At 42.9% G+C, this 23,969-nt stretch overlaps 1 protein-coding gene across 4 annotated transcripts in view; it reads left to right on the plus strand.

Annotated features, from left to right (window-relative positions):
- Window positions 1-23,969, plus strand: part of GABRA5 (gamma-aminobutyric acid type A receptor subunit alpha5) — an 89,127-nt gene that overhangs the window by 15,589 nt on the left and 49,569 nt on the right. For all 4 annotated transcript variants that reach the window (XM_073227108.1, XM_073227106.1, XM_073227107.1 and 1 more), the window contains 3 exons: window positions 820-941; window positions 2,771-2,838; window positions 2,944-3,164. In XM_073227108.1, the coding sequence (XP_073083209.1) occupies window positions 820-941; window positions 2,771-2,838; window positions 2,944-3,164 (411 nt within the window). The remainder of the gene's footprint in view (window positions 1-819; window positions 942-2,770; window positions 2,839-2,943; window positions 3,165-23,969) is intronic.

Below are 23,969 nucleotides of genomic sequence, written 5' to 3' on the forward strand. Positions count from 1 at the left end.
GTCCCAAAGCCAGGCTCTGCAGGACATCCCAGGAATCACCCGTTGTACCAAGTGCCAAGGGTGCTGACTTCTCGGCACCAGCCTGGCTTTCAGCTGTGTAAGCTGTGTGAGTTCCCCATGGAGCCAAACCAAATATGTAGGTCAAGTTCTTGATTATTCCAAGCATCTTGCTATTTGCAACATCTGAAAACAGCTGTGGAAACCTGAGGCAGGCTCCATGCTCTCCTTATATGTGACTGTCTTCTAGACTGGTGACTTTCTTTCCCTCGCAAGTAACTCTTTGTCAGTTTGCCAGATCTGCTCAGGACAGTTTCTCATTGTCATCTGCTCTATCTCTATAAAGTTTTGGGACCTAACTTTACTTTTCAGCTTGCATAAATTTAAAATATCCCCTCCACACCAATCGTCCATTACAGACTTTTGAAAAATATGAAGACTCAGTTTTTCTGTGTTACCCAAACCTCTGAAATCCCCTCCAAGTGTATTAGGCTGTACTAGTCCATGCGCAGTAGCTAATTTGTTTTAAAAATGGCTACAATCTTGACATAAAAGGCTTTTCAAAATCAGGGAGGGATGGATTTTAAGCATCATGTTAAGCTGATGGACTGCCATCCCAGAGCCAGCACCCTTTCTGGACATTCCATAATTAAGATTTATTTACTTATCTATGCAAAACAAAAACCTAAGTAGTAGAGATCAGTCTCAGATGGCCCCCCTCCAAGACAAATTACCATATTATTCCTTGTTTTCTATGTTTTGAGAAGCATTTGTAGGCAATAACTAACACACATGTGAACTCTTTTGTTCTCTGTTAAAAAGCTTTTCACAGATGCCAACCAGTTCAGCAAAAGACGAGACCAATGACAACATCACGATATTTACCAGGATCTTGGATGGGCTCTTGGATGGCTATGACAACAGACTGAGGCCTGGGCTTGGAGGTGAGTGGGTTCCCCTTGGCCCCGTCCCACCAGGCCCCCAAAAAGCTGAAGCTCAGCCTAAAGTTCATGTCTTCTGTGACTGAGACAACTCAAAAAGCTTCCCTGCCAGGAGTTTGAACTTATCATTGTTGCCAAGGCTCCTGAATCCTTTTTTATCATTTTCCAGATGCCACAAGCTGGGAGAAATGGTCTCCTTGCAAAATCCTTTTTCTCCAGATAATCCTAATGTCCATTCTGGTTCACTTAAGAGGGAACCAATTCTTAGGTGACTGAAGTTGAGATTGCCCTGTGTTAAGGAATTATTTATGATCTTACTTGCTTATCTATGGAAGCCCTTTTCAGAAATCCATTGCTCAGTGCAATTGTTCTTTACACCTTTATATATGTTTAATTTCTTTCACTAGGGTCATAATTATAGTACATTCTTTGATCCTATGGAAGTCGATAAAAATAAGTGAATAGCAAAGTGTGCTTTCAGGGCACAATTGGCACAGCTTAATTTTGTGCTGAGATTTGTGTGCCTTTCCAGCATCTGTGATGCCCTTGGCTGTAGCTGATTGTGGTGCACTTGAGCTTGCTCCATTAGGTAAGTTAGAGACCCTCCAGCAACTACCTTCTCCCAGGAAAAAGCTAACTTCTCCATTATTTCCATGTTTAACAGGGTAATCCCCTTAAAGGATGAATTGCCATTCTCAGCAAGAGAAGCCCAAATAGGCCCCTTGACACCCTGTTACTCCACCTCTGAGTTAACGTCCTTGGGCTTCTGTGTCCAGCAGCCCCCCGCCCCTTTGAGCAAACCCACGGGAATCAAAGCCTGTTGCGCTCCAATGAGCTGTGGTCACGTGGCATCCTCATGCACCCCTCACGTGTTAGTCCTGTGGGGCGGGGCTCGAGAATCCCACAGAGAGACACCTGCTCGGGCTCATCTCAGTGGGGACACAGGCACTGAGAAGCCAGGCACCACACAGACCTGTGTCCGAGTACCGTGCTCACGTGTGCTTCCACACAGCGAGGTGCAGGGGAGACAAGCCTTGGGAGCTCTGACTCGTGAGGACACCCTCCGGAGGTGTGGGGTTACTTCTGGTGGCGGTAGCACACTCCGCATACGGTCCTCACACGCGACTCCAGGGGCTACAGGGTCCTGGTAGTGCCCAGGGAGCACACACATTTCACTCCAATATTGACTACTTTTATCACTTTATGTATTTTCCATTCTTTCACTGAAATAGTTGTCTTCCATAGTAAAAATTTCTAACATTTCAAAATGCCATATGAGGCAAAGTGGGTCTTCCTTCTCAACCTGTCCCTGCCACAGGCCACACTGTGGACATTTTGTATACATCCTTTCCCCAGGGACTGCCCAGGACTAATGTTTTCACTGCAGATGCTCCAAGTCTCACCCCCTCATCTGAATTGTCCAGCCCCTTTAAAAGCCGCTCTTTATAGGAGAGCAGAACTGTGCATGTGAGGCTGGAAACATTGTTCCAGCTTCACCCAGGAGGACACTGAAGCTCAGGTGTGTGTGAACAGCACCCCAAGTCCCACAGCCAGGACTCGGCGGCCCCTCTGCCCATGAGTGTTCCTCACAGCGGGGGAAGGACAGTGAGAACCAAGCGCCTTTCTTCCCACCGTGAGCGCTTGTTTCGTGCTGCCGCTGGGAGCGCCCCGGTGCATCTGGTGCCTGTTCAGTCCTCCACATTTCACAAACACATTTTAAAAGCCCTCTGCCTGCCAGGAGTGAAACTGCTTTCTAGAGTAAAGACCCAGATAGGCTGCAGGGGCGGCCGTCAGTGAGCGCTGTGCCCACCCGGGACCCCTGTGTGTTGCAGAGCGCATCACCCAGGTGAGGACGGACATCTATGTCACCAGCTTCGGCCCAGTGTCCGACACGGAAATGGTAGGTCCAGGCGCGGCCGGAGGCTCTGGGTGGGTATGCACCGCGAGGGCCCCGCCTCGGGCTTCCCCTACTGAGACGGGCCTTGGTTGCCTTCCTTTGCATTAGGAATACACCATAGATGTGTTTTTCCGGCAAAGCTGGAAAGATGAAAGGCTCCGCTTTAAAGGGCCCATGCAGCGCCTGCCTCTCAACAACCTGCTTGCCAGCAAAATCTGGACTCCGGACACATTCTTCCACAACGGGAAGAAATCCATTGCCCACAACATGACCACGCCCAACAAGCTGCTGAGGCTGGAGGACGACGGCACCCTGCTCTACACCATGCGGTGAGCGGGGCGCGGGGGTGCGCAGGGCCGGGGGCGGCGGTGGGGCCCGGGGCGCGGGGCCCCCGCGGACACGGCGCTGCCCCTGCAGCCTGATGGGCTTGCTGATTGCTCCGGGTATGTATTTTGTACCTTTAAACTTGCCCAGGCCGATATCCATGTGATTATTTTCCTAGGCTGCAGTTAGGTCCTAGTATTTGTTACCTATGCTCGTTTATTTGGTTCAAGGTCAAGAGCATCATTGGAATACCAACCCAGATAATATACGTGAGGGAGATTTATTTTTAAAAAATCTGAGGAGAACCCTTTTTGTGTGGCAATTGTGAAACCCCACTGAAGTTTTAAAAGCCATTTACTTCTCTATGGTTTGGTAATATTCCAATGCTGAGGTTAAATTTTAGTGTTTCAGAGTTAAAAGGATTATTAGTCATTTCTTCCTTCTGAATTATTCATTGCGTCTGAGTAAATCAATAAATTGACTGGCAAGAAAGGCTTCTTGGTAGCTTTTCAATTTCCATGCTGGGCCTAAATATTCTTCGAGAAAGATGTTTTTAAATGAAAGAAAAAGCACTGAAGCCGAGTTTTAAAAAAAAAGCACATGCCTTTGTGTAGGTGTTAGTGGAATTTCTCTATCATATAATTCTCTGTAATATATATATTTAAAAGTAATCATAGGAAAATAGCATCAATACTGCCATCTTCAGAGGCTGCAGGTCCTGACATGTGCCCAGAGGAACACTTGGACGCATTGGGTCCCAAACCTATTTGACCACAGGACTAGCTTTTCCTTTTTTTTTTACTTTTTTATTTTTTTATTTTTATTTTGGTATCATTAATCTACAATTACATTAAGGACATTATGTTTACTAGGCTCCCCCCTTCACCAAGTCCCCCCCACATCCCCATTCACAGTCACTGTCCATCAAAATAGTAAGATGCTGTAAAATCCCTACTTGTCACCAAGTTCACAGTCACTGTCCTTCAACATAGTAAGATGCTGTAAAATCACTACTTGTCCTCTCTGTGTTGCACAGCCCTCCCTGTGCCTCCCCCAACACTATACATGTTAATCATAATGCCCCCTTTCTTTTTTCCCGCCCTTATCCCTCCCTTCCCACCCGTCCTCCCCAGTCCCTTTCCCTTTGGTAACTGTTAGTCCATTCTTGGGGTCTGTGCTTCTGCTGCTGTTTTGTTCCTTCAGTTTTCTTTTGTTCTTATACTCCACATAAGAGTGAAATCATTTGGTACTTGTCTTTCTCCACCTGGCTTATTTCACTGAGCATAATACCCTGTAGCTCCATCCATGTTGTTGTGAATGGTAGGATTTGTTTTTTTCTTATGGCTGAATAATATTCCATTGTGTATATGTAGCACATCTTCTTTATCCATTCAGCTACTGATGGACATTTAAGTTGCTTCCATATCTTGGCTATTGTAAATAGTGCAGCGATAAACATAGGGGTGCATCTGTCTTTTTCAAACTTGAGTGCTGCATTCCTTTCTTTTCTTTTTTTTTTTTTTATTGAAGGGTAGTTGACACACAGTATTACATTAGTTTCAGGTGTACAACATGGTGATTCAACATTTATATACATGATAATTCTAGCTACCAGCTATCACCATACAAAGTTGTTAAATATTTTGACTATATTCCTTATGCTATACATTACATCCCGGTTACTTATTTATTTTACAATTGGAAGTCTGTACTTTTTTTTTTGAGAGGGCATCTCTTATATTTATTGATCAAATGGTTGTTGACAACAATAAAATTCTGTATAGGGGAGTCAATGCTCAATGCACAATCATTAGTCCACCCCAAGCCTAATTTTCATCAGTCTCCAATCTTCTAAAGCATAGCGAGCAAGTTCTTACATGGAGAACAAATTCTTACATAGTGAATAAGTTACATGGTCAACAGTACAAGGGCAGTCATCACAGAAACTTTCGGTTTTGCTCATGCATTATGAACTATAAACAATCAGTTCAAATATGAATATTTGTTTGATTTTTATACTTGATTTATATGTGGATACCACATTTCTCTCTTTATTATTATTATTTTTAATAAAATGCTGAAGTGGTAGGTAGATGCAAGATAAAGGTAGAAAACATAGTTTAGTGTTGTAAGAGAGCAAATGTAGATGATCAGGTGTGTGCCTGTAGACTATATGTTAAACCAAGCTAGACAAGGGCAATAAAACATCCACGGATGCAGAAGTTTTCTCTCAGAACAGGGGGGGTGAGGTTCTAAGCCTCACCTCTTTTGATCCCCAATTTCTCACCTGATGGCCCCCCTGCGACTGTGCCTGTCTTAGGTTGTTCCTCCCTTGAGGAATCTTACCCGTCTCTGGCTAACCAGTCATCTTCCGGAGCCATACAGGGAAATGTAAAGTTGGTGAGAGAGAAGCCTTATTGGTTGAAAAGGTTAGCTTTTTACTTCTTTGCATATTTATGCCCTGTGGCTTCTATGCCTAGCATTTGTCTTGAGGTATCTTTACCACTTGAAAGAATTATGATACTCGGTAAATTCTATATGAGGCATGAATTCTATTTAAGGGTTGTAATTAGGAAGGAAGAAGAAAAGCTATAGAAGTAGCAGGGGGAAGAAAACATGGGAAGATTGATTATTTCTTTGACGTATCTTCTTGTAGAGTAACTTCAGCATGTATAGGTTTTAAACTACTAATTAAATTGCACACACACATTAACATAATAGGAGTACAATTACATAACCAAAGCAGACCTATAATTACTGGCCATCTCCAGTGAAACCAAGAAAACCAGTTAGGCACCTTAGGCATTTGTGAAAACTTATCTATGATATGGTGGATATTGTCCAACTGAACTTGAACAGTCTGAGAGAAATCAGACAAATTAAAGCAACCCATTCCTGGGAACTGTTCACATCCCATATGTTCTTTTAACCATAGATAGTCTGTAGTCGTAAGATTTTGGAGCGCTACAATTTGCACTTCTCCTAATTCTTGGTTGAGTTCCAACAGTATAGATCCAGTCAAATTTGTTGTTTTACTGTATGCACAGGCCAGCTTAGATATCTCCTTCTTCATTCCCATGGCAAGTCCAGGAACCGGTGGGATGAGTGCATCTAAAGCTATAGCAGCGCGTGGATCTTTGTTGGGGTTTTTTGATGATCATCTTCTGGCATGAGTCTGCCAGAGAGTGCTGATGTTGGAAGTTCTTTTTCATATCATATCTTAGTTCATTTTCTGGGTTGCCAAATTAGGCTTTGATCCTCTGTATAAACACAAACAGACCCTTTGCCTACACTTTTATATGCCCTTTATACCATTGTGTAGAACTCATTGGAGGTCACCACACAGGAACTGCTTTTTTTTTTGTTATCATTAATCTACACTTATATGATGAATATTATTATGTTTACTAGGCTCTCCCCTATACCAGGTCCCCCCTATAAACCCCTTTACAGTCACTGTCCATCAGCATAGCAAAATGTTGTAGAATCACTACTTGTCTTCTCTGTGTTGTACAGCCCTCCCCTTTCTCCCATCCCCCCATGCATGCTAATCTTAATACCCCCTTCTTCTCCCCCTCCTTATCCCTCCCTACCCACCCATCCTCCCCAGTCCCTTTCCCTTTGGTACCTGTTAGTCCATTCTTGAGTTCTGTGATTCTGCTGCTGTTTTGTTCCTTCAGTTTTTCCTTTGTTCTTATACTCCACAGATGAGTGAAATCATTTGGTATTTCTCTTTCTTCGCTTGGCTTATTTCACTGAGCATAATACCCTCCAGCTCCATCCATGTTGCTGCAAATGGTAGGATTTGCCCTTTTCTTATCTCTGAGTAGTATTCCATTGTGTATATGTACCACATCTTCTTTATCCATTCATCTATCGATGGACATTTAGGTTGCTTCCAATTCTTGTTGCTTTTCCTTTTAACAGCCCAGCAAGGACTCTGATCAGTGAGCCTGTCGTCCCCCCCTGGCATCTTGATCCACTCCTGGCTCTTGCCTTTGCCCTGCATTGAACTTGAACATGTTTCACTCATAGACGGAGACATGAATTGTGAATATAAGATCAGTGCTCCAGGGCGGCTCCTTTTCCATACAGAAAAGTATCTTGAAAAGCGAAGACATAATCCCAAAGGTTGAAAATTAGTCCTTGGTCCTCATTCTGCAGAAAAGGAAGGCTGTGTAGTGAATCCAGGTGCATCTTGTGCAACCTTGAGAGCAGAGAGGAGGAGTGGGGACAAGTCCCAGGTCCTGGAAGGTGCTGGGGGGCCCCACGGGGTTGGGACGAATGACCGGGTGTCATTATTGTGGGGACACTGTGTGAGCCTGCTGTGCACCTGTGTGCTGTTCACAGAACAGAAATGCTCCCAGGCCACACAGGCGGTTGTCCTTGAGTCACATCTGGTTCCTCTCACCGAGGGACCGTAGTTAGACCCACTGCCTGAGTCAGTGAGATGCTTTAATTTGGGTGCATGATAACTTCAAAAAGATGGCGATGTAGGCCCCTTGTTTAGAAGGGGAAAAGAAGCAGCAGATGGGCCTCTTTCTGAGTGTCTGTGTTAGGCAACTTCACACACAAAATCCTTCAGTCCTCAGACAGCCCTGTCCACGAGGTCACACCGTTTCCATTAACCAACAAAGAGAGCAACTCTCAGAGATGTTTGATAATCAGTCCAAGGTCACAAACCTCATGAGAAGGGCAGCAGGAATTGGAATTCAGGTCTAAGGAATTTCCCTGTTTAATGTACCACATTTGAAAATTGGAGGCATGCAGTGTTATGAGACGTATGATGGCCTTCTTATCCACGTCAGTGTCGCGCCCAGAAGGAGGATGGTGAGACCCAGAGCTGCTTACCAGCAATAAGTTGTCCTTGCTTATGCCGAGGACATCTGCTCGTGAATTGCAAAGCTGATAATGAGTTTTCTTTTTTTCATTCATAAACAGTATTTGGAAAATGGAAATAGTTCCACTTGAAAGTGTTATGAATGTTCATATAGTAAGGCTGTGATTTGATAGCATTTTACCTGTTGATTTAGCAAGGGCAGAGAAGCGGCAGTAGGAATTACAGGTGGTAGGACTAATCACACAGCCAGTAGTGTCCTGGTGCCCTCTTGCCGTCCTTGAACATTCCAGTGGTGCCGCCTTTCTGTTTAGCAAGGGTTCCCTTCAGTCAAGCCTTGTAAAGCCAGTGATGTAGTTGATCCAGCCATCCCATGTGATGTCCATTCAAAAGAAATAACTAGGAATATGGACTGAGTTTTATGCACAAGTGTTTCCATGATCATGTTGCTTGTGATGCTGAACATCAAAAGCGATACAAACATTCTGTACATTTTTCAACTAAAATCATACTTCAAAATTTTTATTCAGACTTCAGACCTAATTAGAAAGATGGAACATGAAAGTGCACAACAAATTACGGTACATGTGATACACTTTTAATCTGACACAAATGTGTAGAATCTCTGGAAGAGTACTGTTACCAATTTCTTAAAAGTAACTCCATGGAGGTGATTGCACACAGAAAGGATTTATTATGTAACATCCCCATCGTGCTCCAGAGATCATTCAAAGGTACACATAGTTCAGAAAGATGGAATTCTTTAAATAGGGGACTCCAAAGAAGCCAGGAGCACATAACCCACCGATGGCATTTGCTTCCAAAATGTCTGCCGAACAGTTTTAGGTGATTGCCTGGAGGTAACCTACAGTTTTGGTTCTGAAGAACTGTCTACCACCGACGGTCATCTGATACAAAGATAAGAAGCACCAGCTGCTCAGGATAAGCCTGTGGACAGAAACAAACCTTCCCTGTTGGACCCTCAAGGGTGGGGCACTGAGAGAGTATTGAACACTTTCTCTGAGGACAGTCTTTCAGCAAATAGGATCACATATTTTACAGAACTGTTTCCACAGTTATGCTTCAGACATTAGGCAGGAGGCTTCCAACCATAGGCAGCTTCCCTCCAAGGAAACCTCATGGCAGCAGGTTCTCAGGCCTTCCTGTGAGGCTTGGCGTGAGAAGAGGAGCAGGCCCGGAGTCTGACGCTGGCCTGTCTGGGACCAAATGCATCATCCTTCTGGCCAACTTTGCTAGCTGTTTTCCTGGCTAGAATTTGTGGTTGTTGTCATGTAGCAGTGGGTCTTGAAGCTATTCCACCATAGGCCTTGGAGTACAGGTTGACCACCTCTCCTAGGGAGTATGCCAAGTCTGATGATAGATTTTCTTTTTTAATGATGATATGAGCTGGAACAATGAGCCCCTTTCATTTTCCTTTCTCCAAAACCCTCTCATACTCCAGCCCTTCTGGGAAGGAACAGTGAGGACCACCAAGGGGCATGTTCCCCCCAGTTGTTGGGCCCCTGGCAGAAAAGCAAATGCCCCTGAGTTTCTCATGCAGGAAACCACAACAGGCAAGACAGAACTTAGCAGAAGACAGTTCTGCCTGCCTCAGAACGGCTGCTGTTGGAGGAATGCTGTTGCACCCCGACCAACCGGCCTGCGCCTGTGTGGCGGAGAGACCGGCCGGCCTCTGTAGAGGGCTGATGATTGCTTCTTGTGGAAGTGGTGTGCTGCTCCCAGAGCCCAGGAGAGCCATGTATTGTATGTTTGTTACTGGGCATTCTCTTATACACGATTTGTGTTCCCCTGTGCTATTTTGGAGAAAGGCGTATTTTTTTACAACTTTTATAAATGTCTTTATTACACATTTTAAAACACTTCTCTAAATGCATTATGGAAGAGTTTTACAACCATTCCTTGAATTAACACTCTTGTCAAAGTACCAGGACCTTCATACAATCATCATTAATACATGTTTTTAAACACTAATCTTAAATGCATTTAAGGATGACAAACATGTCCCTTCTCTTAAAAAAACAAAACATGGTTCTTTTCCTACAGGTGGGTATAGATGTTTTAAATTTTGTTGTTACAGTTAGTTTTAAACACTGTACATGCATCATGGAAGACCCAGCAGACCCATTCCCAGAGGTAACACCCTTCTCAAAAGTTTCCTGCATGTACAGAACTCATAAGCACCGTTACTACACGTGTTTTTATCACTTCTTTTAAGGGAAAGGCATTTTTATGATTATTCAAATTCCATTTCGATTTTCATCATTAGTGGGAAGCATAGCTTTGAGTTGTGGGAATACGATGGAGTGAAGAAAGCATAGGCTCGATTCCTGATTATATCATTTAGTTGGCCCGAGTCCTTGCTTATTTTACTTTAGTCGCTTCGAGCCACTCTTTGTTATCATTGCTGTTTTTCATTTCTTTCCTTCCAATGCATAAATCTGCAGGCTCTGAGAATTGCTCACCTTGAAAATTCAGAGTATGTTCGGTTATTTCTTCAATGGCCACTGGGAGGCAGCACAGCCACACTTTTGCATGGTGATTGGGGGCCCCATTCCTTTAGTGTTAATAACTCACTTAAAGGAAATGATACGTATGTTAAACGTTTGATTTGTGGGTTAAATATTTGAAGGAAATTATACATATATAACTAGAAGTTTTTAAATAGGCACATATGTGTATGTGTGTATATACATATACAAACATCTACATCTATATTTGTATCTATACACACACAATAGTATCTAGTTAAAAATGTCTTTCATGACAGCTACAGACATTGACTAAATCTTGCAATATTTAAGGTTATTTTAATGACAGAATTAAAATATGATAAAAAGAATTTGTAAAACAAAGAAAATCACCAAGTATGGACTACAGTTTTGATAACACACAGACCAAAGAGAATCAATGTTGGTAAATTGGTATGAATCATGTACATGTGTCTGTGTGTGTAGACACACATGTGTATGTCTGTGTGTGCCCACACCTACTGTCCTGTCATTTTTGAGTGATCTTATTCTCTGAAAACTATCCTGTAAGTAGCTTTATAATTTAAAACATATTGAAAGTGTTTTCCCCTGTTATTAAATATTTTTCTGAAACTTCATGATCTGCCACATTCTATCATGTGGATATCCTGTCATTGTAAGTCTCTAAGAACAATTCATGACATTTCCACTTCTTCCCCTGTGATAAACAACATTCTCATGAAAGCACATACGATTATATCCTTTGGACAAATTCCAGGAATTCACTAAAACATAAGGCTTGGGATGCATATTTCCAAGTTCTCTAAAAAACTGTAGGAACAGTGGGAGAAGAGATCATTTGTATTCCTTCCTGTCTGACACCATATATGTGAAACTGAAGATGGAGTGCCAACCCATTTGCAACCTGAGATGTGATGAGCAAGCAGTGTTTAACAGTTTCTTATTCCAGGATTTCTAGTAACATCAGCTTTTCTTCTTTCTCTGTGGGTAATGAGTCTTACAGACCAATGTATGCACTGACCTGACTGCGAATGACCTTTGTTTGTAATCTGGGGCCACGGGAGGGCTTGCACACTGTCCCTCTTACCTCTGTCTCCCCGTCAGGTGCGCACCTCCACACCCCCTCAGCTCCCTCAATCACTGAAAACCGAAACCTCTCCGGGATGTCTTCCCAGGGTCCCCTGCTCCCCGTCAGCCTGCTGCCCCCTGACTCAGCTCCGGCTCCTCTGCTTTGCAGCACCCTGAGCAACCTTCGTCAGAGCATTTGCAATGCTGCATTTGATTTCCAGTTGAACTCTGGGGAAAAGGATCACGTGTAGAACATGCTTGACTCCGGGTAACTCTGTACATCCCGTGTAACCCCAGAGCCTGGCCCCTGGGCGGGCCCTTGAGAGAAACTGACTGCACATCTGCACAGGAAGGAGTCAATGACAGTGGCATGAAAGAGACTACCTTTCCTTAATCATGGCTATTTCACTTCTTAGACGTTAGTTTGAGGGACTGAGAAGGGAGACCTAGAGATTTCTCCTTCACAGACATTCGCGGTGCTTAGGTTTCTGCCAGTTTTATAAAGATTCATGTTTATGTTTGGCCAACAAATTGTACTTGTGCAGTACAAATTAGGACATTTTAATACATATTCCTTGCATATTTAGTTTAAAACATGACTGTAGTTATCCTGTATCAATTCAGTCTAGTCAGTCCATTTTGGACTAGCAGGCATGCATTTCATGAAGAACTACCTCATCCTTTTGAAATGGGTCCTCCTCAGCATGTTTCTGTCCCCTGAGGTCCTGGCCCCTCAAGGCTGTCAGACGCACTCTGTCCTAGTGAGAAAGAAGACAGGCTTCCCTTTTGAGGCATGGACCTTCTTGGAAATAAGCCACCTACAAGCGAAGGGCCACACCTCCTACAAGGTTTCCAGAATCTCTAAGGGCCTCTCCTCAGAGGGGTGGGTAGGAGGCCCTTGGTAGAAAGTTCCAGGTGATGGCTGACTAAGGTCTCAGCCCCAGGTGCCAAGTTCCAGCCTCACAGAGGTAGAGTCGAGGCTTCAGTAATGTCTGAATCAAAAGAACCACTTGAGCTGGTCTGCCAATTACTTCTCAAGTTGTAAATGGCCTTTACTCTGTGTCAGGTGCTTCAGGAATAAAAACTCATAACACCCTAAGAATTTGACATCAACATTATACCCATTCATAGATGACAAATTAGACTGTCACTAAAGCCCAAATGCCTAAACACACCTGCTTATACCTAATTTAATATAATGTCGAAAAAAACAGAATAGGGAACTATGAACTTTATTTGTCCACCTCCACCAGGTGGCGCCATGCCTGCTCAGGATAAAGAAAGTTCACGAGGTGTCTGATACTTTACAGGTCCTAGTAAAGCCCTGGTGTCACTCAAAGACTTGCGGGGAAAGTAAACTGCTGCATTTCTGGAACCTGTTTCCATGCTCAGAGTCAAGAAGTATGTCCTTAGCCCCACACCCTCCCCAGCATGCAACCAGCCTGCACCAACCACCAAGCTATTGGGTCACCAGAACACTGACTTAAACTCAAGGGGCTGCTAAAAATGTCCTCCCCTCCCTTCTCCTGGAAAAAAAATTAATAACCAGCTATCATAATATGAACTAAGGTTATGGTGCTTTGGCTTGTGAACTTGGTTGTCTCAGCTCATGCATACTGTCTCTATGCTTTGAGTCTGAGACGATCCATGAATAGCGGCCAAGTTCCTTAGGTAGTGAGCAATTCAGAGGGGCCAATGTCTTGGTGATGTGGCCCCTGCAGTGAGGATTTCTGTATTTACTCTGAGAATAATTAGGACTTTGCCTGATGCTTATGGAGAAAGAAAAAGTGACAGGGTCCTTGACACTTAAAATATCCTCCAAGTGGCCTGGCGTCACGAGTTTTTTATTTTCTATGTTATCTGTACTGCCCAGAACAGTAGCCACTAGATACATATGGCATGTTAAAAAGTGAAATAAAATAAAAATTCAACTCTTCAGTAATAGTAACCATATATCAAGAGGTCAATGGCTAGAAGTGAAGAATGACTTCAGTGTTGGACAGCACAGATACTGGACGAGTGTCATCCCGGAAAGGTCATTGGGAATCCTGCCTGATTTGACAGAAGCAGAAACATTCCTTAGGGGGTGTGTTTTCCCGTTGACCTTGATGAGAGCTGTGCACACGGTACATACGCCAGCAGTAGTCAGCTGCTTTCCCCTGCATCACATATGAAGGAGGGGTGACAGAGGGTGCCAGGAATCCTTGGACTTCAATAACATTTCTAAATAGTTTGAGGAAAGTGAAGATATTTATGCTACAAGCTTTTACTTATATATCTACTTTCCAGTTTTAATGACATAGAATTGATGTGTAAAGCTGTATAAGTTTTAAGGTATATAAGTGTGTTGATTTGATACATTTATATATTGCAAAATGGTTACCAACATAGCATTAGCTAACACCTCTATCATAGCACATAAATAATCATTTCTCTTTTTTGTGTGAAAATATTTAAAATCTATTCTCTTAGCTACTTTCAAGTATATAACAGTACCATTAACTCTAGTCACCATGTTGTACATTAGATTCCTAGCACTTACTCATCATATAACTAGAGGTTTGTAGCCTTTGACCAACATTTCCCTATTTCCCCCAACCCCAGCCCCTGGCACCCACCACTTTTCTCTGTATTTTATCAGTTTAGCTCTTGTAGATTCCACATTTAAGTGGTATCATATAGTATTTGTCCTTCTTTGTCTGATTTATTTCATTTAGCATAATATCCTTGAAGTTTATCTATGTAATCACAAATGGCAAGATGTCTTTCTTATGGCTAAATTATATGTGTGTGTGTGTATTTTTTACTTATTAATCACATCTTCATCCATTCGTCCATGTATTAGCCATGAACATGGGGGTGCAGATACCTCTCTGAGATCCTAGCTTCATTTCCTTTGGATATACACTGAGAAGTAGGATTGCTGGATCATACGGTAGCTCTATTTTAATTTTATTGAGGGATCTTCATACTGTTTTCCATGGTGGCTGAAACAATTTATATTCCTACCAACATTGCACATGGGTTCCTTTTTCTTCACATCCTTATCAATGCTTTTTATCTCTTGTCTTTTCTATGATAGTCATTCTAAGAGGTGTGAGGTGACAGCCCATTGTGGTTGTGATTTGCGTCTCCCTGATGATTAGTGATGTGGAGCACCTTTTCATGTGCCTCTTATCCATTTGCACGTCTTCTTTGGAAAAATGTCTTATATGTTCCTCTGCATATTTTAAAACTTGGATTGTCTAGTTTTTGCTGTTGAGTAGTGTGTGTTCTTAATATATTCTGGAAATTAACCTCCTACCACTTATATGAGTTACAAGTATTTTCTCCCATTCCATAGGTTGCCTTTTAGTATAGATTATTGTTTCTTTTGATGTGCAGAAGCTTTTAGGTGATACAGTCCTACCTGTTACTTTTGTTTTTATTGCTTGTGCTTTTGCTGTCATATCCAAAAATACAGTTGCCAAAGTCTGCTATCAAGGAACTGTTCACGTACGCTTTCTTCTACCAGCTTTTTGGGTTCAGGAGGTAGGTTTAAATCTTTAATCCATTACTAGTAAATTTTTGTGAGTGTTAGAAGATAGGGATCCAATTTCATTCTTCTGCATGTGGTTATCCAATTTTCTCAACACCACTGAAGAGATTTTCTGGGTAAGTATACTTGATTCTCCGGTCAAATATTAATTGATTATATATCCTAGAGTTTATTTCTGAACTCTTGATACTGTTTCATTGGTCTATATGTTTACTTTTGAGTCAATACCATAACTGCTTTGATTACTACAGCTTGATAGTATAGTTGAAATCTGGAGCTTTGTCTTTCTTGGGATTGTTTTGCCTACTTGGGGGTCTTTTGTCATTTCATATGAATTTTAGAAGTTTTTTTTCTATTTCTGTGAAAATGCCATTAGAATTCTAACTGGGATTGCACTGAATCTGTAGGTGGCTTTGGGTAATATGGACACCTGTAACAATATTGATTCTTCTAATCCATGAATGAGGGTTATTTTTCCATTTCTTTGCATTTTTTCATTCAATTTCCTTCATCAAAGTCATGTAATTTTCAGTGTATAGGTCTTTCACCTCCTTGCTTAAATCTGTTCCTATGTATTTTCTTGTTTTATGCTATTGTTAATGGGATTATTTTATTTTATTTTCAGGTGTTTCACTGTCAGTATATAGAAACACAACTGATTTCTGTATGTTGACACTGTATTCTGCAACTTTCCTGAATTTATTGATTCGTTTTAACAGTTTTTTTGTCTGAACGTTTAGGATTTTCCCCATATGAGATCATTTCATCTGCAAACAAAGATAATTTTACTTCTTTTTTCCTTATTTGGCTGACTTTAATTTCTTTTTCTTGACTGATTGCTCTGGCTAGTGCACCAGTGCTATGTTGGGTAGGAGTGGTGAGAGTGATCCCTGCTATCATGTTTCTGATCTTAGAGGAAAAGCTTATAAACATTGACCACTGAGTATGCTACCTTTGGGTTTGTCACATGGCCTTTATTATGTTATGTTCCTTCTATACCGAATTTGTTGAGTATTTTTATCATGAAAGGATGCTGTATTTTTTCAAATGCTTTTACTGCATCTATTGAGGTGATCATATGATTTTTATCTTTCATTTTATTAGTATGGTGCATCATATTATGGATTTATATATGTTATTATTTGTATCCCAGGAATAAATCCTGCTTGATCATGGTGTATTATCCTTTTAATATGCTCTTTAATTCCTTCTGCAAATATTTTGTTGTAAATTTTTGCATCTGTGTTCGAAAGAGATATTAGTCTGCAGTTTTCTTTTACTGTCATTATAAGCCTTCATAGGGTAATATTGGTCTTGTAAAATGATTTTGAGAGTTTTTCCTCTTTATTTTATTGGAAAAGTTTGAGAAAAAGTAGTGTTAATTCTTCTTTAAACCTTTGGTAGACTTCACCAGTGAAACCATCATGTCCTGAGATATTTTTTTGCAGGGTGGGGGACATTGATACTGATTCAGTCTCATTACTTCTTCTCAGATTTTTTATTTCTTCCTGATTCAGGCTTAGTAGATTGTATGTTCATAGGAATTTATCCATTTCTTTTAGGTTTCCAGTTTTTTGCCAGGTAATTATTTGCAGTATCTCTTACAATCCTTTGTATTTCTTTGGTAGCAGTTGTAATATCTCTTTCATTTGTTTTTATTTGAGTCCTCTGTTTATTAGTCTTAGCAAAGATTTGCTGATTTTATTTATCTTTTCAAAACCTGGCTGTTCATCTTTTTACCATTTTCTATTGTTTTTCAAGTCTGTCTCTCTTTTTTATTCTACTCTGATCTTTGTTTTTTCTGTCCTGCAAACTTTGGATTTAGTTCTTCTTTTCATACTTCCTTGAGTTGCAAAGCTAAGTTGTTTATTTGAGCTCTTTTTTTCTTAATGGTGGCATTTATATGTAAATTTTCTTCTTAGAACTACTTTTGCAGCATCCCATAGGTTTTGATGTGTTCTGTTTCTGTTTTCATTTGTCTCAAGGTGTTTTTTTATTTCCCTTTTGATTTTTTCTTTGACTCATTAGTTGTTCAGGCGTGTGTTGGTTCATTTCCACATATTTGTGCATTTTCCACTTTTATTCCTGCTAATGTTTCTAGTTTCATACCACTGGGGTCAGAAAAGGTAGCTGGTATGATTTCAATCTTCTTAAATTTGGTCAGACTTTTTTGTGACCTATCATATCTATCTGGAAGAATATACTGTGTGCACTTGAGAAGAATGTGTCTCCTTCTGGAGTGTTGTATACATGTCTGAAGGTCCACTTGGTCTGACATATGGCTCCAGTGCAATGTTTCCTCATTGGTTTTCTGGTTAGATGATCTAGCCATTGTGGAAAGTGGGGTATTGAAGTCCTGTACTTTTATGATATTGCCTATTTCTCCCTTCAGATCTGTTAATATTTTCTTAGTATATTTAGATGCTCCAATGTTGGGTACATTTATGTTTAAGATTGTTGTATCTTTTTGATGAATTAACTTCTTAATCATTAGATAATTACTTTCTTTGCCTCTTGTTGCAGTTTTTGGCTTAAAATCAATTTTGTCTGTTGTAAGTATAGCTATCCCTACTCTCTTTTGGTGTCCATTTGCATGGACTGTCCTCTTTCATCCCCTCACTTTGAGCCTGTGTGTGTCCTTACAGCTGATGTGAGTCTCTTGTAATAACTAGTAACATGAAAACATACAAAGTATATAACACACTAGGAAAAGTAAGCATAGTCAGACTCAGATTAATATAATATTGTACTGTGGTGGGTCAACCACATAACCAAGAATAAAGGTTAGAAGTCAAAGGTATTAAAAATAACTATACCTACAATAATTTCTTAATGGATACCCAACATAAAGGTAAATTGTATATGATTTCACTTATTTGTGAAATCTAAAAACAAAACAAAACAAATTTACAAAATAGCAGTAGACTTACAGACACTGAGACACTTCTCCATGGGGAAGGGGCTGGGGTGGGCAGGTGGGGAGAGTGTGAGGGATAAAGGGGTACAAAAGTTCTCAATCATAATATATTTTGGTCATGGGAATGGTAGTAGAGTGTGGAGAATATGGCCAATGAGTCTGTAACATCTTCCTATGTCGACAGTAATTGTACTAGTGGGGGTGAGGATTTAATAATACAGGTAACTTCTGAACCACTGTGTTGTATACTTGAAACCAATAGAAGATTGCATGTCAACTATACTTGAAGAATAAAAACAAATAAAAGGGAGAAAAAAAAGGTAGAATTTTCATATACAGTTGAGAGTAAATTACTTCCAGCATAAAATAGATTGTGATAGTTACACATATGTAAACCTCATGTGAATATCCTCAATTCCCAAAGAAAGGCAGGAAGAAAGGAACAAGGGAACTACAAAACAGCAAGAAAGCAGTTACTAAGGTGGCATTAGTAAGTCTATACCTGTCAATAATTACTCTAAATGCAAAAGGATTAAATTCTCCAATTAAAAGATACAGAGTGGCTGAATCTTTTTTCATTTTTCTTGTTTCAATTTGAAGAACTCCTTTTGGCATTTCTTGAAAGGCAGGGCTAGTTGTGATGAAGTTCCTCGGGTTTTGTTTGTTAGGAAAAGTCTATGTTCCCTACATTTCTGAAGGTCAACTTTGCCAACTTCTTCGTTGGCAGATTTTTTTCCCTCAGTACTTTAATATATCATCCATTCTCTCTTAGCCTGCAAGGACTTTGCTAAAAAATTCTGCTGATGGCCTCATTGAGGTTACCTTATATCAGAAAAGTTTTTTCTCTTGCTGCTTTTAAAATTCTCTCTTTGTCTTTGATATTAGAGAGTTTTGGAATAATTTATCTTAGAGAAGATCATTTTGGATTGAAGTTTGGGAATGGACTATTAGTTTCATGAACTTGGATGTCCAGATATCTCCCAAGCTCTGGGAAGTTCTCAGGCAGTAACTCTTCAAATAAGCTTTCTATGACCTTCTCCTTCTCTTTCCTTCTGGGACTCTGAGGATGGTACATTATTTTCTCTTGGTGGTATCCTAGGCATCCCCCTAGGCTGTCCACATTCCTTTTTACTCTTTCCTCTTTATGTTTCTCTGACTGGATACTTTCATTGGTCTGTCTTTGAGTTCGCTGATACTCTCTTCTGCTTGGTCAAGTCAGCTGTTGAAGCTCTCTATTGAATTCACCAGCACACTCATTGTACTCTTCAGCTCCAAAGTTTGTTTAGTTCTTTTTTTCCCTGTATCTTTGTTAATCTCATTATGATCTTGTACTGCTGATATTGTTAAATTATTTACCTGTGTTCTCTTGTAGCTCTCAGAACATCTTTAGAACAATTATTTTCAATTCTTTGTTGGGTGATTCCTGGATCTCCGTTTCTTTGGGGCCAGTTACTGGAGGTTTACTCTGCTGCTGATCCTATGGCCTTGAAGGGGTGCCTGCACATTTGAAGGATCAACCCTTACAGACATTGTGGAGGGCTTCTGGAAGGGAATTCTTTCATCTGGTGGTGGGAGCACACGGGACCATGGCATTACTCTGGGTCTGGTGGTGTAGGATGCCAAATGCAAGGGCATGTGGTGGCCCGGAGTCTGGGGGTCATGGTGTTTGTTCAGCTCAGCTCAGGGGTCCAAAACATCAGTAACTGTATGGTCCTTGGTAAGCACTTCTGGGGATCCACAGTGGCCCTCAGGAGTATCTCCAGGGTTTGTGGCTAGGAACCAAGGCAGGCAGTGGTGGTTGCCAGAGCTGGTGGTGTACACACAGTTGGCTGCAGGAGTCGGCTGCAAGAGTCAGCTGCAGTAGCCTGTGACGTGGCAGAGGCTGGTTGCAGACACACATAGTGGTGGGGGCCAAGGCCAGCAGCAAGGGCTGGGGCCACCTGTCTGTTTGCATACCCATGGTTACTGTGTTACACCATGTGTACACGGCAGTGGGGCTGGTGCACAGCTGGAGGGGCTAGCTGCAGGTGAATGCAGTGGTGCAGGCCAGTGACAGATGATCCCACAAGCAATCGTGGGACCATGGTCCTCTCGGGGCTCTCCTGTGGCTGCATGGTCCCCCCTGGGTGTTTTCACTACATTGGAGGCCAGTGATGGACATAAGGCTGGCAGTGTACAAGCACAGCTGGAAGGGCTAGCCTCAAATGCATGCACGGAGTTGTGGGTATCCAGGCTTGTACTCTTGCAGCCACAGAAACTGGCTATTGGTGCAGCTTCTGGATTCTGGCAGGGACAAAGGAGGGAGGGAGGGAGTGGGGAAGGACTCAGGAAGCTGTTGTTGGTGAATGTGAATAGCTGTGGGCATCAGTTGCTGAAATCTGCAGGAGTTCCACAGCGGCTGTGCTGGCCTTTGGTTTCTTCACTGGTAAAATCTGCTGGGTTTGTCTACAGAGCAGGTGGCTGCGCGTACTGCTGCTCCCACTGCATGGCTGCTACTGGAAGCCCTGTGTTTCTTCCTGGTTCCTAGTCATCTCTGTGCATCTCAGCTCTGCCAGCCTGGATGGGGGTGACTGAGCGGGAACCTTCCGGGAGGCTGGTCACTCACCCTGCCCTTCTTTTCCTTATAAGGGGCCCTTGGTCTATCTGAGGAGTTTCTTCCTGGCCCTGAGCAACGCCAGCTTGGGGGATGGCATTATGCAGGAAAATGAAGCTGTCTTTCTTCCTTTTTGTGTGTGTGATTATTCTCAGGGTTTTCCCACTGTGTTGCAAAGTTTTCTTAGGTGAACTCCAGATATCTAACAGAGATGTTTTAATTTGTGGTTAGCTTATTGTTGATCTTTATGGTGGGACAGAAGCTGGGTTCTCCTATGTTGCATTTTGGTGATGTCACTCCCCTACAATCTTTTAATCAGAGTGATTTTTTTAAAAAGCATTTAAAAAGTATGAATAAGCTATAAATATTTTAATATATACCCAATAAGAAAATAATAAACATTGCTAAACTAATTTTTGTTATTGAGCTTATTTTTTTCCAGTGGAATCTAATTTTTTCCCTAATGCTTCAGGCAATATTAATAAGGTCAATAAACACTCATTATAAACGTAGGAAAGGTTATTTTCCATTAGCTCTAAGATGCAGAGAAGGAAAAGACCATGGGAGAGAATAATAAGAGGGGCTGTTTAGGCTGAGGGTGGCCAGGAATGGCTTCTCTAAGTTGCTTTGTAACTGCGGCTGGAAGGGCGAGGCAGCATCAGCCTAGGTAGGAAAAGGGGTGTGAGTGGGTTCCCTGAGTTTAGCATTTTTAAGGAGACAAGCAAAGGCTGATGTAAGGAATGAAGTGCATCCAAATATGTTGGGGCCTCTATTGTGATTCAAGCTTAGGAATCTGCTGTCTTGTGAAAAAAAAATATGGGTTGAAGAAATGAGGCTTCCAAGTAGAATCAAATTGCAGCTTGGGGATTATTGGCGTATCCAGGCAGGAGATGAAGACAGCTCTGCCAGGGGCAGAAGCCACGGAAATGGAAAACAAGGACAAAGTAATTTTGGTGGTAGAACTGACAGAACTTGCTGATAGAATTGAAATAGAGTGATGGGTGAGAAGTGTCAAAAGTGATTCCCAGACCTGTCTTGCAAAAGTTGTGCTGTTCCCCAAGATAATGATTTGAAAGAATGAATGAACGGGAACACTGGAAGGGTGCCACGCTTTCCTGAGAGGGTCAGAGAAGGGTTGAATTCTGCTCTAAACCCTTGAGGTTGTGCAGTCTCTGAGACTGTAAATGAAGCTATCTAGTGCAGACAGAAATGCAGTCAAACTGGGTGTTTTATGTTTGCCTCTCAGCCAGTTACTGTACCCTTTCTCTGGGTGCTGAGCAGCACCGACCAGCCTCCAGGCGGCAGATGATGGGTGCCCTGGAGCTCGTGCTTGAGGGGACAGCAGGCCATGTGCGCCCTTCCTGGCTGGGCTCTGAGAGGCATACACCCTCCTGTGCTCACCTGCCTCCTATGTGCCCCCAGCCCCTGAGCACACAGCCTATGCTCTGCCTCACCTAGACAACTGAAAACTTCAGATGTTTCTGGAGGATGTATTCCTCTTCCCTCCGTGCTGTATTTCTCTGTGTGTGGCCTTGGGGAAGTACCCTTCCTGAGGATGTCAGTGCGGGAGTGTCAGGGCAGTGTACGAGCTGTGCGTGTGTGTGTGTGTGTGTGTGTGTGTGTGTGTGTGTGTGGAGGGTGACATGGAGGAAGGGATAGGTTCTGACCTCCTGACTGAAAGTGTGTCATCAAGTGGGGAGAGGGCTGTCCTGGCTGATCACTCTGCATGTTAATTTAAATGACTAAGCAGTGACCCTGGGGGCTGACCCATCTGCCAGTCTGACTGCCTCCCACCCTTCCTTGGCTCAGCCCTTCACTTAACCCTCATTTTCTCTTCACTTACTCCATCCCTTCATCAGTTTAGAGTTACTTGCAAACCGTGCATCAGACATCACCCATGGAAGCTGGATGTCATGAAGATAGAGGCCAGTGTATCTGGGAATACAACAGTGAATATGGGGCAGGGGTGGGGGCCTGGCTGTGTGGCTGGCATGGGGAGTAGGGTGGGTTCACAGAAGTGCCGTGTGAGCTCAGCCTTGGGGAGGTGCAGCAGTTAGCATTAGGGCTGCGAGGGTAGAAAGACCCAGATGTGTAAAATTGTGGAAGAGAAGTCAGAATGAAATAGTGTAAAAAGTACGTGCTGCAGCAGGAGATAAGACTTAAAGGTGGACAAGGACAGACTGAGAGCTAATTATTCCCTTTGGGCCCCTGGGAAATCTCCCAGCCAGGAACAGAATCTCTCCTGGCCACCCGCATGGGCCGCACCTCTCCTTTCCTCCTCATCTGTCCCTGGGGTGGTGGGACCCGCTGTTCCCTCTCACAGGGAGGAAGTCACCAGGTCACAGGCACGTCACAGCCACCAGGTGAGGAAGTCCTGCTGCACGCAGCGGAGCGGCAGAGGCCTGGGCCTGCGTCTCAGGGGTCCCCAGGCGCAGCAGCTACAGCATTCGCTTGGGAAAAATATCAGAATGAAAACCTTCTGGGAGGGATCTGTGTTTCCGCCTAACAGCTGCGGTCCTTTCTGTGTACATATGGACTGCTTGGGGAGAGCCTAGCCATGTGTCCGGAACATAAACCTTGTCCTTTACAGGCTGGGCGTGCTTCCGGCTCTGACACCTTACCAGGTGACACTACGTCAGTCTCTGTGCCCATCTGTGAGGTCAGAATATCAGGAGCCATCTCCTGGGGCAGAGGGAGCTGGTGCCCACGGGGCTTCTGGCACAGTGCTCTCTCTCAGGAAGCCCTCACCCGGGAGGCCCTCACACAGGGCCCACAGGAGGTGCTTTTACCTGCAGCCCAGTTTACACATGACAACATGTGGCTTCTCACAGCTTCAGGCTGTGGCACTTTCTTTGTTGCATGAATATAGAAGCTGGTCCATGGTGATGGAGGATGTTCTCCTAATCAAACATACTTCCCCTTCATTGTCCTTCACCTTAACCTCTGGCCTGGTCCCTGGGGCCTGGACCCTCTCTCTGAAAGTGTCCATCCTTCTTCAAGCCTGAGTTTTCCTGCGCTCTCCACTCACACAGCTGCTGCCTTTTCTCCCACGAGGAACAGTGTGACCCTGTCGTTTGTAGCCACTTGAGGTGTGTTGGGTATTTTCCCACAAGGAGGGAGGGCATAGATTCCGCCCTATTTTGTAGGTGCTTGAATTGAGATATGCTAACTTCTCAAAGCACATGGAATTAAAACCATAACCAGGGCCAGTAGGGCCGGTTCGTCAAGTGTTCTATCTTCTAGTAGTCTCACTTGGCCTCTTCTTCAAAAGCCCATCTGTTTCCATGGACAGTCAAGCCCTGACTGCATGCTCTGGGGCCCTGGCCCTGGGTTCCCAGTGGGCCACA

The sequence above is a fragment of the Manis javanica genome, chromosome 18 (genome assembly GCF_040802235.1).
Source record: "Manis javanica isolate MJ-LG chromosome 18, MJ_LKY, whole genome shotgun sequence".
Lineage (NCBI taxonomy): Eukaryota > Metazoa > Chordata > Mammalia > Pholidota > Manidae > Manis > Manis javanica.